Genomic DNA, 14,690 nt, shown 5'->3' with positions numbered 1-14,690 from the left:
CTCGAAAACTCTTGAAATTTGGCACACGTCAGAGTCGTGCGACACTAGGCTCGGGCAAAGGCTGGAATATGGGCGTGGCTATATTTTACTGTTGGTATTATGTTCTTTTTCTGAAATGTAGTGTTACTTTTAGGCCAGATGTAATGGGAAACACACCTTTTTAAATTGTTAAACTTTTGTTTCATTAGTCCACAGAGTATTTTCCCAAAAGTCTTGTGGATCATCAAGATGTTTTCTGGCAAATCTGAGACCAGCCTTCATGTTTTTTTTTCTTTGCTCGGCAGTGGTTGTTGTGGGGTCTTTTGTGACATCTTGGATGAGTCGTTGCTGTGCTTTCGTGGTAATTTTGGTCGGCCGGCGACTCCTGGGAACGTTCACCACTGTTCTGTAATGGCTCTCACTGTGGTTTGCTTTTTTTTTTTTTGGAGTCCCAAAGCTTTAGAAATGGCTTTATGACCTTTTTCAGACTGATAGATCTCAATAACCTTCTTTCTCATTTGTTCTTGAATTTCTCAGCATTGATGTGTACATTTTGAGAATCTTTTGGTCTGCTTCACTTTGTCAGGTCTTATTTAAGTGATTTCTTGATTGCGAACAGGTGTGGCAGTAATCAGGCCTGGGTGTGGCTAAAGAAACTCAGGTGTGATAAACCACAATTGTTTTAACATTTTATGTTTAAATTTTATCTTTTAATTCTTTTGTTTTCATTTAATAATAAAAACCTTCATTTAAAAGCTGCATGTTGTGTTTATTTGTTATCATTGACTAATATTTAAATTTGTTTGATGATCTGAGAGTAGAGTATGACAATAGAGTGTGACAAACATGCAAAAAAAAAAAAAATCAGGAAGGGGCCAACATATTTTCACACCACTGTATATACAAAATAAAACATGGCTCTAAATGGCTAAAAAAATTGATGTAATTGTTAATGCATTTATTGCAATTGTTGACAAATGGCTGTGGATTTATTCTGAGAGGAATTAAACTCTTAATCTAATACACATTACATTCCATTAGAAAGGCCATGCACAGCATTTGTTCTATTGTCCAGAGATTGAAAGATTGATTGTGTTGTATGTAGATGTGTAATTGAAGACCGTTCCATTATGGGCACTCAAAGAAAAATGACACATTATGCAAGTGCATTATATGCATCCAGAACTGATATAAAGTTCTAAATTAGGTGAAAAATGACAGTGTAAAAGCTCTCTGGTGCATGAGCGCACACAAAAATAAATTCATCCACACTAGGTTTATTTCTACTTGTGTATGTAATAAACATTTACATCATCACATTTCCTAAATCAAAGTTTCACATGGGTTTCAAGGTTTTATAAGTAACTTGTACGTCACCTTTAATGAAAAGTCAATAGAATCAAATCTGATCGCGTACAAAAGTTTTATAAAGGATGCCCTTGTTTTCTGAGAAACAGTCCACAATTCTTTAGACTTCTGTGTAACATCACAGCATCAGTCACACATGAAGGTCCCCCCGAGAAACAATCTTTCAGTGCGATAAAAGCCATTCTGGTAAAATCTTTGAATTTAAAAAATAACCACACAGTTAAAATATATATATAAAAAACACAAAGGTGAACACAATAATATAAAGACAGAAAAATCAGTAAAAATGCTGAACAGAAAAGACACAAATCACAGGGTTTATATTTCACATGACTGGACAAAGGTCATTAACTATGACAAGCGCCTCCCATCTTAACTGCTGGTGTATGTAGGACATGTTGATGTACTGACATCATTTCCTGCTAAAAATGAAAAAAGCCAGACAATGAATAGCAGAATGTAGAGTTCAGGCTCATGTGAAAATTTAACCAAACAGCCATCTTGTATTAAATCTCCTTGACATTCCCAGAATGTCCACAAGGGGTCTCCAGTGTCCAAAGAGCCATCCATAAGCATAAAAAATGTCTACAGTGACTATTTTCATAATATTCAAACTTTAATGGCTAAACTTTAAACTTTAATATAGCCCAGATAAATGAAATGCATCAGTCTGTCAAATTCCAGGAAAGGTTGCACAAATGAGCAGAGAAAAGGTGACATCTTGTTAGCCGCTGATCAAGCAGGATTTACACACACAGGGCTCGGGGGAACCTGAGAGAGAGAGAGAGAGAGAACATTGTAATCCATCTTTCCAGTGCTTAAACCAGAAACTTGTTAAGCCCTAACTTTTGAAACTTATTACATTCTTTTTTTTTTTGCACTTCCTGTTGACTTAGTAAGTCATGTGATCTCACCTGTCCTCACTGAAGCCATCCACTTCCTCCTCATCATCATCCAGCTCCATGTCCAGCTCGTTGTCAAGGCAACCACGACCGTAGCTACTGAGGACGCTGATCATGGGAAAAAAAAGAGAGATTCAAAATCAAGCACTGATATTGACCAAAAAGATCTTTTGAATTGAAAGTGTTTTTAAAAGTATTGTGTGTGTGTGTTTATCCTGACCTGACAGAGCGGCAAGTGAAGAAAACAATGCGTTTGAGTTTCTTATTGTAGAAGAAATAGTTGAAGGACCACAGGTTGCCCTCTTCACCAAAAGGGTCTGAATCTAAATCCGGGTTGTAGCTAAAACAAAAAAAAAAAAAAAACACACCCACACAATTATTTAAGGTTTGTCCGTAAAACACACACACACACACACACCACCCGCACTCTCTCACCACACTCTCACACTCGCTCTCCCTCTCTCGCACTCTCACCTGTAAATGTCACAGCTCTGTAGGTTGATCTCCTGGTCGATGGCGTTCCACAGCTCTGGACCAAGAGTGTTAAACTCCTCCCCTACCGACGAGTACAGGCTGCTATTCACAGCATTGGCCACCTGAGGAAACACACACAAATCAAATTTTATGATGAATCACACATAAACGCAGACATCCTGTAGCAGGCTTCCAGCATTCTGACCACATCAAAATCATTTAAATAAAGCAAAACATGAAACATTAACACGAGTGCATTAATATAAAGCTGTGATTTGCAGCTGCACTACTGCCAGTATAACACTCTTTATCTGTGTGTGTGTGTGTGTGTGTGTGTGTGTGTGTGTGTGTGTCAGAAAACAGGTTCTTCCTGCATCCTGTTTCCACTTTTTCACAAATAAGTCTTACACAATTTCGTATTTCAGGTGAGAATTTCCCTAAATGAGGACATGTAAAGTCTCAGTGCTAGAACAATCTGTTTCTGGAGTCATGACCTGGCGGATCAGAAGCCAGACTCTGCAGCAGAGACCAGTTTTAATAGAAAATAAGGTAGAAATAGAAATAATCACTCCTGAAGGACGTTCTTTAAATGTTCATCAACATTTCACAACTTCTGGTGCAGAGCCTGTGCTGCCTCCTGCATCTCTGTGTGTCGACTCACCCAGTTGAAGCTCGGCTCACGGCTGAACTCGTGGGCTCGGGCGGCGCTGAAGTCGTAATCGGGACGGAATGATTCGTTCAGTGTGGTGATGAGGTAGAACAGAGTCTTCCTGCAGCACTTGTCACTTAGTGGGTTCTCCACTTCATCGCCACTCTTGCCCAACCTGAGAGATAGAGAGAGTGAATGTTCTCACACTGAAATAAAGTATATTGAGAGGTGTTGTTGAGGAGAGACATGATGTACTGTAAGTGCGTGTGTAATTAAGCCACTGTATGATGTAGCTGTTTATCATTCACAACAGACAGAACCCTACACATTACCTGCTCAGACTGTGTGAAAACAACAACGCACTCAGTCCCACTGAAACACGACCCCTGTTTACAGTTCCATCTGTTTGGAAATTTCTAGTAGCCTGGAAAGCCCTGACCCGTGCCGTTTGGCCATCTGATTAAGTGACGGTCGCTAGGTGAGATCTTATTTCTGACACTCGTCTCGGGTTGGAAGAGCCGTGTCTCCCTGCTGTCCTTTAACCAGTTTCTTTCAGAAATAGCAGGACGATAATGAATCCCTCAGTGTTGTGCTGTTATAGTAAAATCCAGCTATAATACCAGTAGTGTTTTGAAGTACACGCACATCTGGAAGTGTTCTTCATTACAAAAGCATGTCGTTTTTTTATATGATTAATGTGTAAAGATTACAAGTCAACATTTTCCTGCTCTCACTTGCATAAAAACAAAAGTTGTTCTCTCACATCTCTCTTTTTTCCCTTACTCGAAGATAATACAAAAAATAATGCAGCTTGTCATGTTTGTGAGAAAGCACAAAGCATATAATCAGATTATTATTAGTCTTAGTCTGCGTGGCACACGCATCCGAACTACGAGTTGTTACTATGGAAACCATGATGCGTTACGCTTAAATGTTACGGCTGGAACTATTGTCCTAGCCACAGTTATACAGAAAAAATGTAAAGTTAAAAAACTACAGCTATAAAAGTAACAGAGCTCTTTACAATGATGTAGTGACACTTAGGTTTGGGGAGTAAAGACCATGCAAATTTGGGCTGTGTGTGTGTGTGTGTGTTAATTGTAAATGCAGGCCGTAGGCACTCACAGGTTAGGGCTCGGGGCACTGCTGGTTTGTGGAGGTGAAAGAGCCTCCAGCACGTGTGGCTCCCCCTCCTGGCAGAACTGCTTAAACATGTGCTTGTCATCGCCAGCCATCTTGCACGAGTAGCTCTCGATCCTAGGATGGAAAGGAAGAAAAGAAGAAGGAAATTTGAACTGATTTGTTCTACACTGCTATTTAATACACCAACCCACTTAAGTCTCCTAAAATGATCAGCATAATACAAATCTTCATAGGATTATTTATTTTATTCACTTCTAGTCCAAGTCTAGCTACCTGCTTGTATATTTCCGATGGAGTTACTTTTACGCAAGTTACAAATAACGCTGTCGGGTCTTGAGATGGATTAAAGCCAGTATCCATTACATTCTCACAGTAACTTCCCTAAAGTAGTATTCCTGAGTGAGTCTCGTCAGGTTTGTATTCATCGGGTTCTATAGCAACAGCTTATTCACAGGGACTTGTATCACGATTGCTTAACAAAATCCAAGGCTAACAATAACGACAATAACAATAATAATAATGGAAAAACATGCATCTGTAAATTTTGGGATTTTCTGCAGGGACCCGTTTATTTACATACAGTATTAACACTGGTCGGTCGGTGCTGTTTCTGTTTACTGTTTATTGTCTTTTGTGTATTGTATTTTTGTCTTGTAACTTTTTGTCTGCACTGTCTTTTGTCCTGCACTGTCTTGTCTGTCTTGTCCTGCACTGTCTTGTCTGTCTTGTCCTGCACTGTTGCACCAAGTCCTTAGCCCTGTCTTTGTGTTATGTAGCACCATGATCCTGGAGAAACGTTGTCTTATTTCACTGTGTACTGCAACAGCTATATATGATTGAAACGACAAAGCTTCTTGACTTGACTTAATATCTGTAGAAGGAGTTTCCAGTCTGAGGTAAAGCTACAGCTTTACATTTACACACGCATGGGTCTTCAGGACAGAGGAGTTCAAAGTGCATTTTGAAAACTCTTTCGAAATCGAGTCCTTGCTAGAGTCTAGAAAACAGAGCTGATGTTTTAATGATGCTCTTGAAGCTGCACACACCAGTGGAGCGCAAAGGCTGGATGTGGTTACAGGAGGCTCAGTGTTTATCTGGAGGGCTATTTGAAGCTGGGTTGAAATGTCACACAGGGAGACTGTGGTGTGTGTGTGTGTGTGTGTGTGTGTGTGTGCTGTGGGGTTATGTAAGAGGAGAGCTTGTGCCAGGTCCAGACACACAACCCAGATCATATTTATAGGTGAAGGGCAAAAGTCACAATGGTTTATGAGAGACATGTGACTGAGAACAGTCTGGATTAAAGCCTGTATCCATCCCCAGAGAACAGAAATAAAGTCAGGCTCGTTTCTAAGTGGACTTTCTATTTAAACTCCGGTGTTTTTCCTTTCTGATCTCTACATTCAGATCATTTCAATCCGTACACCTTTAAATGTGTGTTCTAAAGTGCTAAATTAAGTAAAAATGTTTCTGGTCTTACCTCAACATTTTGTAATCACACACACGCACACACACACACACACACACGCTTGTAAATTTGTAAACAGCAGTGTTTGGAGGTTAGAGACTTGTTTTATTGTGTTCATTTACTCTGTTCACATTATTCAATAGCGATGCGCTATGGCTGCGTATAAAAGCTGGGTATAAAACACTGCAAAGCATCTAACGATCCCGAAGTGTAGCAATAAAATCACAAAATGCTTTCTTTCTTTTAGAACACAATATTTCAGAGGTGCACATACAGTTTGTTTACTGCTCTGCCCACGATGAGGCAGCATTGGACACTCGTGGAGTGAAGTGGAGTAATTCAGGAAGAAGGTCATGCCAACTTGGCAGCACATATGGAACAAAGCTGCATGTGTGTGTGGTAACTGAAGGATGTGTCATACACACATGCAAATGTTACACTATACCACAAACTGCGTCACAGTGCTTGCCTGAGGGATCACACACACACACACACACACACACGTTCACGCTCAGACACGCACAAGCAAGAACACACACAGACACTCACACACACGCACACACACAGACACACAGACACTCGGACCCACGCTCGAACGCTCGCGCGCTTGCACCCACGCTCGCTCGCACCCACGCTCGCTCGCTCGCACCCTCGGACCCACGCTCGCTCCCTCGGACCCGCGCTCGCACCCACCCACACTCGCTCGCACCCACGCTCGCTCGCACACTCGCACCCACGCTCGCTCGCACACTCGGACCCACGCTCGCACCCACCCACGCTCGCTCCCACCTGAGCTCGCACACTCGCACCCGCGCTCGCTCGCACACTCGGACCCACGCTCGCTCGCACACTCGGACCCACGCTCGCACCCACCCACGCTCGCTCCCACCTGCGCTCGCACACTCGGACCCGCGCTTGCTCGCACACTCGGACCCGCGCGCGCTTGCACCCACGCTCGCTCGCACCCACGCTCGCTCGCTCGCACCCTCGGACCCACGCTCGCTCCCTCGGACCCACGCTCGCTCCCACCTGCGCTCGCTCGCACACTCGGACCCACGCTCGCTCGCACACTCGGACCCACGCTCGCACCCACCCACGCTCGCTCCCACCTGCGCTCGCACACTCGGACCCGCGCTCGCTCGCACACTCGGACCCGCGCTCGCTCGCACACTCGGACCCGCGCTCGCTCGCACACTCGGACCCGCGCTCGCAAAAACACCACCAACACACAGTAAGTCAGTCAGTCAGACACGCCTAACAGCCACGGGTGCTGCCTAACCGAAAAACAGCATTTCTGTGAAAGCAACAGTTCTGTCTCAAAAAGAGACAGATGTGGTGCATCCGCTCACAGCAGGTATAAAAAAAAAAACCAACCCAGCACCGTATGTTCGTACACGCACACACACACACTTTACGGCGCTAATCACGATACTAAGCCTTGTCAAGAGCAAGAAATTCAGCCCCCCTTATTTAAAACTCTCTATAAAAACCATGTAAATAAAAACTAAAATAAAGACTGTACATTTATATAAATCATTTTCACAAGAGGAAAAATGACAAATAACTTCTGATAATACTTTTGGCCTCAACTAGAAACACCTTTTGTGAAACATTCAGGTTCTAACCAAAGTGCTTCCTTTCTCTCTGCATTTCTGTTCTTCTTGATGTTTTATTTAGTTGTACTACTTAGAAGACAAAGTGATCTCTAAATGTGTGTACATGAAAATATTATTCATTATGATTATCATCGTCATCAGCAGCGATTCGAGCTACGAACCGATGGAATGGTTTCATTCTGATACAAGAGACGCTGAATCATTTGAACTGTTAACAAACAGGTTTATCGTTTTATTCACAACCTTATTTTCAGTTTTTACCATTTGTAAATTTCACATTCCTAAATTTGATATTACACTTAAATTAAAGTATTATTAATAATCAGATTGTGTGTACGTGTGTGTGTGTGTGTGTGTGTGAGTGAGAGAGAGAGAGAGAGAGACCGTATTCGTACATACGATCATAAAAGCAAAAGTATAATCTAGAGACCAAGGCAAAACACATTGAATATCATGTGGAAGTGAAACAGAGGTTGTGTTTAATTGTGTGAAAAGGTGTGTGTGATAAAAAATGTTAATTAACAGTGCATTGCACTCTCACACACGGGTGCACACCACATTTAACTACCACACTACACACATCCTTGGTGTGTATGGATGTATGTGTGTTGTGTTACCGAACTGGAGATCAGCCGAGAAGCATAAGGAAGCAAATACCTGCCGAGGATGTGCGAGTCTCCAGTTTCCACACACAGCCGAGAGCTGAGCGCTTCAAAGCTCGAGTTCTCCAACAGCTTCATTGCTGAACAATGAGCAAACAAAACAAGACATGAGACAGCGCTCGACACACGTAAAGGCTTTGCAGCACCACACTGTATAACTGTGGTGTTAGAAAAAAAAAGCTGTACTTGTATTTTACACACACACACAAAAAAAAGTGTTTTTTAATTTACTGTAATGTCATCAGAAAGCAATACTGTTTTCATTATATATATATATATATATATATATATATATATATATATATATATATATATATATATATATATATATATATATACAGTTGAGGCCAAAATTATTAGCCCCCTTATGAAATTAGACAAAACTCTTGATTTCTCCATGGAAATGACCATTAACAACAAGTGTTTTATAGTGTATTTGTTTCCAAAATAACAAAGACAAAATCTCCACTAAGTTTGATTAGGATATTTAATTGAAATAGTGAGTTGAAACAAGAAAGGGCAAAAATGAAATGTCCAAAATTATTAGCCCCCGGTCATTAATAGTCAATAGTGAACCCTTTCTGAGCCACAACTGACAACAACCTCTTAGAGTAGTTCTTTACTAGGTTGGCACAGGTTTCCTGAGGGATTTTAGCCCATTCTTCCATTGCAAATTGCTCCAGCTGGTCCAAATTACATGGCTTCCGAGCATGGACATTGACTTTGAGCACTCACCACAAATTCTCAATAGGATTGAGGTCTGGGCTCTGTGCGGGCCACTCCAGGACCTTGGTTTTGGTATCCTTCAGGAACTGTTGGACCAATTTCGATGTATGCTTTGGGTCATTGTCTTGTTGGAAGACCCAGCGTTGACCTAAGGCTAGACTACGAGCAGATTTCTGCATATTATCCCTCAAAATGTCAACATAATTTTCTTTTTTCATGATGCCATGCACCCGAACAAGGCTCCCTGTGCCTGAAGCTGCAAAACAGCCCCACAGCATGATGCTGCCACCACCATGTTTAACAGTGGGAACTGTGTTCTTAGAGTTGAAGGCCTCACCCTTTCTTCACCAAACATAAGCAACATCCATGTGCCCAAACAGTTCCAGTTTAGTCTCATCAGACCAAAGCACAGACTCCCAAAACTCATCTTTACCTTTCAAATGTTCACGGGCAAACCTCAGTCTAGCTGTGATGTGCCGCTGTTTGAGTAAAGGGGTTCTTCTGGGACGATGGCCCTGAAGCCCACCACGATGAAGAGCCCTCACAACTGTGTTCCTTGAAACATCAACTCCAGAAGAGGCCAGGTCAGCAACAATCATCTTGGCAGATGTCCGGGGCATCTTGCTGATATCTCTGACTATTTTCCTCTCCAGGGTTCTTGAAATCTTGCGCTTACGACCACGCCCAGGTTTGTTTCTTACAGAATTTGTCTCCTTGTACTTGGCAATGATGCAACGTACGGCGGTTGTAGACACTGTGAAACGCTTGGAAATGGCAGTATAACCTTCCCCCTTATCATGAGCCTCCACTATCTTCTTTCTGAGCTCAAGACTGATTTCCTTTGTCTTTGGCATGGTGAGTAAAAATAGTCTCTCCCAATAATGTGTTCAAGTGCCCTGTTCCTTGGAGTCCTTTAATGCTGATTGAATGCCCAGGTATTGTTAGGAAGCCAGTTGACTGCACAGGTGTGGTTTGAAAACTGATTGATTAATTTGGTGTGTTTTGAAAGCTGATTGATTAATTGGGTGTGTTTTGAAAGCAAATATTCACAAGGGGCTAATATTTTTGACCACCCCATTTTCACTATATTTGATTATAAAGCAAGCCTATAAATGTATTTTATATTTCAAAATGTACCAAAAGCTACTAAATAGCACTGGTGAATGTTTGATTATATCAAGTTTTATCAATGCTACAAAAATTGGAAAGATCTTTAGGAAAATGTTCCAAAATTCCTGGGGGGCTAATAATTTTGGCCTCAACTGTATATATATATATATATGCGCATACACACACACACACTATATATATATATATATATATATATATATATATATATATATATATATATATATATATATATATATATAAAAAAAATTGTCTTTATTTTGTCAGCAAAGGTAAAGGGTCTGAAATTCATTTTAAGGAATAAATCAGTTAACTACATTAAGCTTCATTGTTATGTACTTTAGAAAGAATAAATCAATAACAATAATCAATAACTCATTTCCTAGGAAATGATCTAGTATAAAATATAATGTTTTTGAACTGACTGTAATACTTTTTTGAACTATTGTTCAATCTTACATACTTTTTTTTTTAACAAATTAATGACTTTTTCCAAAAAAAAAATAAAAAAAAATAGATATTTATATAAAATTACACAAATATAATTTTTTAGAATTTTTTATAAAATGTTTATAAAGTTGTATTTACATAGACTACAAAGTAATAACATGTCACTTTCTAGAGAGCACTTATTTTATTTATTTGTTTATTTATTTATAATGTTGTTGATCTTTTGATCAGACAAGCCCTGGGTCGCCCTTCCCTCTCTTTAAACACGGTCTCGTCCAAACAAACCTCCTTACTCCCTACACTAGTGCACTACAAAGGCTACACAAATAACGGGCTCCTACACCCTCCCTAGTGCCCTAGGCCGAGTGTTAAACACGAGTCGAATTGGGACGCGTCCTCGAGTACAGCTTCCTGGTTTAAAACAAAAAAAGCTGTTTTTAAGAGACATAAATCTAACTAAAAGATGACATTTGTATATAAAGCATAACTCATAATAAAGAAATTACGCGTTTAAGAAGTATTTGTAATAGATAGGTATTAAAATGGCAGACTAGGGTTCGATTATGTTGTGTAAATGAAGCACAAATAAGATGTAACGTGTTTCTTACCTTAATTTCTAGCCCAGATGATATGAAAATGGAGAAATAAAGCAGATTTGTTGTGAAGTCTCTCGGTTTCACCCTTAAGGTTACGGCAACAACAATAACGTCTTCTGGTTTAAACGTTCAACAAAATAATTCAGTTGTTTTCAAAACGTAACGGTCGCAACGGACATCTTCTACTTTCTGTACGCACTTTTATAGAAAAATCCGTTGAGAAACTGCAGCTTTGTCGAAGTACAAGCGACATAAAACCCAGAGATAGTGTCGAGTTCGGCTGAAGCCTCATCCCCCTCCTGTCTAAACCGCTTTACAGACAAAAACAGGAGCTAAAACACTCCGTCGGTTGCTCACAGTCGCTTTTATCGACGCGACCTGATAAAAAAAAAAACCGCTCTAATTCCGCTTTTGGTTTGATATTTAACACAAATATACCCGCTCGGTATTTTAATCTCCTCTATGCGTCTCTAAATAACACACACAGTACAGAAATCCCGCCTACTTCGACACACGATACGTGATTGGCTGTCTTTTGTATCTGTTAAACGTACCCTTCAGTTCATTGGTCAGATATTCAACGTCTGGAAATTTTACATCGAATTGATTGGTCGAAAACAACCATTTGCATTTTTTTTTCCATTTGTTTGTGTTTTGTTTTTAATACGAATGTGACATTTTATATATATGTATAAATATATAAATATATTATACGTGTAATAGCTAAATATATGTAATATAGTAGTTGGTGTCGTGTAACAGTGTGCTTAGGTGAATACATTTACATATAAATTCACATATAAATACAGCAGTTCATGTAACATAATAGGGAATTTTTTTACACTATTTCCTATCATTGTTCCCAAGCATTTCTTTTCTTTTTTTAAAAATGCAGAGGAAAAATGATTTATTTAAAATATAAGCAATCACAATATTCACACACACACACACACACACCATTAACCATTCAACACACAATAAACATTTTTTTTTAAATAGCTGTTTTTGTAACAGTGTCTATAACACCATAACATTATTACTCTATACTAATGACTGCACTCAAGTGACGCAACTCTTAAACTCCTGAAATTTGCAGATGATACTACGCTCATCTGTCTCATCTGAGATCAGAATAAGAATCAGAATCAGAATCAGATTTATTGGCCAAGTCTGTTGACACACATGAGGGATTTGGTTCCAGCTTTTTGTGACTTTCAAAAAGTACAGACATAAATAAAACTATACTATACAAGACAAGATGGCGACAAGTCTGCATATCAGCAGGACGTGAAGCGGCTGGTGCTATGGTACAGTCAGAACAGCCTAGAGTTAAACACCCTCAAAACCATGGAGATGAATGTGGACTTTGGAAAAGACCCCTCAACACTACTCCCCCTAACAATATCCAATAGCCATGTGTCATCTGTGGAGACCTTCAAGTTTCTGTGCACTAGCATTTCCCAAGACCTGAAATGGGAGTGCAACATAAACTCCATCATCAAAAAGGCCCAGCAGTCACTGAATCTGTCCTGTCCACATCCATCACCATCTGGTTTGGTGCAGCAAAAAAACAGGACAGAAACAGACTGCAACGCTCAGTAAAAACAGCGGAAAAATAATTGGTGCCCCCTGCCCACTCCACAGGACTTGTACCATACAAGAACCAGAAACCGGGCAGGAAAAATCACTACTGAACCTTCGCACCCTGGACACAACCTCTTTCAGCTTCTCCCTTCTGGCAGACACTACAGAACTTTGTTTACCAAAACTACTAGACACAGGAACAGTTTATTTCCCCAGGCAATCACCCTGATTAACTAAGTACTGCATTATCAGGACTGTCAGTCATGTTAAGCCAGTAGTAATGTAAAAAGTCACCCAGATTCCTGACAAGTTGGTATATGTAAATATATAATTTCACTGTACTGTAATGTACATGAGACAACAATAACCCTTGGAGTAAAGAGGGTTAAGGGCCTTGCTCAAAAGCCCAAGTGTGGCAGTCATCTTCTGATCAGTAACCCAGAGTCTTAACCCTATAGCCACCACCTTGTCTCAAATCAAATCAAATTTTATTTGTCACATACACATACATAAATAGTACGACATGCAGGGAAAGCTTTTTACTTCTGTCTGGTATTCAAACATAGAAAGGATTGGAATTAAAGATAAAAATAAAACCAAAAGGAGTTAGATAAATAAAAAGTATAAACTATATAAAATATATGAACATATATGTGAAAGGATATTGGCAGTAAAAATTTTTTTTAAATTTTGTAATTGTCTTTAAAGTGTCCATGTGCATTATGGTGTGTATAAAGTGGCACTGTGCTGTGCAAGTCCAGAGTTAAAGTGACAGTTAAAGTGATTATTATCATCTGCTGATAATAATGAAGATGTGCAAGCAAGTAACACATGGATACATTTTTTTGTCTCTAAACTAACACCTAGAAAGGTGGCCAACAAAATACCAAGTACAACACTGATCAAAGCTGATCCCCTAAACCCATCCTTTACTGACCTCTTGTACAATGTACATCTACAAAATGACCTCCAGATCAGGGCCTGTTCCAGCCAGTTACTGTATATTAATGTGCTGGTGCACGTAATAGGTGGGCAATAAGAAGTTAGAAATCACGATGGTATGTTCTGTGTTTTTTTTTTTCTTTGCTAAAATAAAATAAAAATAAGATAAAACTTCGATTGGGTGTGCAAGACCCAGTTTCTAGTAGGTTTACGTGGGGAAAAAAAATAAAAAGAAAGTTAGTGTCTGTTAACCCTCTGTACTAAAACTCTATTTAATTCAAGTCACAGATCACAGGCTCATATTAATGAGGTCAATCTATTGTGTCATTTATTAATAACTAAACACTGTTACTAGTGTTAAATATCTGTGGTAAAAAAGGAATAAAACACTTCAGGACTTGCTGTTACAGGAAAATAACACACCACATGTCATAACTTCCAGTCTCTCTTCTCTGTCTTGTTTTAATCCACCTTTTTTGTTGTTGTTTTTTTTTTTAAATAAAAAATGTTTTTTATTCTTTTAACAAACACCTGTACTGAACTGGTCTTAATGAGGTATTAACGGGCATGTGGTAGCCTAGTGGTTAAGGTGTTGGACTACTGATCAGAAGGTCATGAGTTCGAATCCTAATTCCACCAAGCTCCCACTGTTGGGCCCCCGAGAAAGGCCCTTAACCCTCAGTTGTATAAAGATGAGATAATGTAAGTCGCTCTGGATAAGGGTGTCTGCCAATTGCTGGAAATGTAAATGTTTTGTGGTTTGTGGTTAAGGGTTTGGACTACTGATCGGAAGGTCATGAGTTTGAATCCCAATTCCACCAAGCTACCACTGTTGCGCCCCTGAGCAAAGCCCTTAATCCTCATTTGTATAAAGATGACATAATGTAAGTAACTCTGGATAATGGCGTCTGCCAAATGCTGGAAATGTAAATGATCAGAAGGTCATGAGTTCAAATCCCAAGTCCACCAAGCTTCCACTGTTGTGCCCCTGAGCAAGGCCCTTAAT

At 39.9% G+C, this 14,690-nt stretch overlaps 1 protein-coding gene across 1 annotated transcript; it reads right to left on the bottom strand.

Annotated features, from left to right (window-relative positions):
• Positions 1-1,236: 1,236 nt before the first annotated feature.
• On the bottom strand, positions 1,237-11,633 carry maf1b (MAF1 homolog, negative regulator of RNA polymerase III b). The gene is made up of 8 exons (XM_060875286.1): positions 11,171-11,633; positions 8,254-8,338; positions 4,498-4,629; positions 3,385-3,547; positions 2,724-2,845; positions 2,470-2,589; positions 2,262-2,357; positions 1,237-2,118 (listed from the first exon to the last, which is right to left on the bottom strand). Exons 2-8 carry the CDS (start codon positions 8,334-8,336, stop codon positions 2,094-2,096), a joined length of 741 nt encoding a protein of 246 aa, XP_060731269.1. The 5' UTR covers positions 8,337-8,338; positions 11,171-11,633; the 3' UTR covers positions 1,237-2,093.
• Positions 11,634-14,690: the final 3,057 nt, after the last annotated feature.

This window comes from Tachysurus vachellii, chromosome 7 (assembly GCF_030014155.1).
Source record: "Tachysurus vachellii isolate PV-2020 chromosome 7, HZAU_Pvac_v1, whole genome shotgun sequence".
Lineage (NCBI taxonomy): Eukaryota > Metazoa > Chordata > Actinopteri > Siluriformes > Bagridae > Tachysurus > Tachysurus vachellii.
This window is presented reverse-complemented; position numbering and strand designations above follow the sequence as displayed.

Coding starts and splice junctions, on each gene's coding strand:
- maf1b (XM_060875286.1), bottom strand. CDS start 8,336: ATGAAGCTGTTGGAGAACTCGAGCTTTGAAGCGCTCAGCTCTCGGCTG. Junction 3,548..4,497: donor AGTGCCCCGAGCCCTAACCT/GTGAGTGCCTAC, acceptor TCTATCTCTCAG/GTTGGGCAAGAGTGGCGATG. Junction 2,119..2,261: donor GATGGCTTCAGTGAGGACAG/GTGAGATCACAT, acceptor TCTCTCTCTCAG/GTTCCCCCGAGCCCTGTGTG.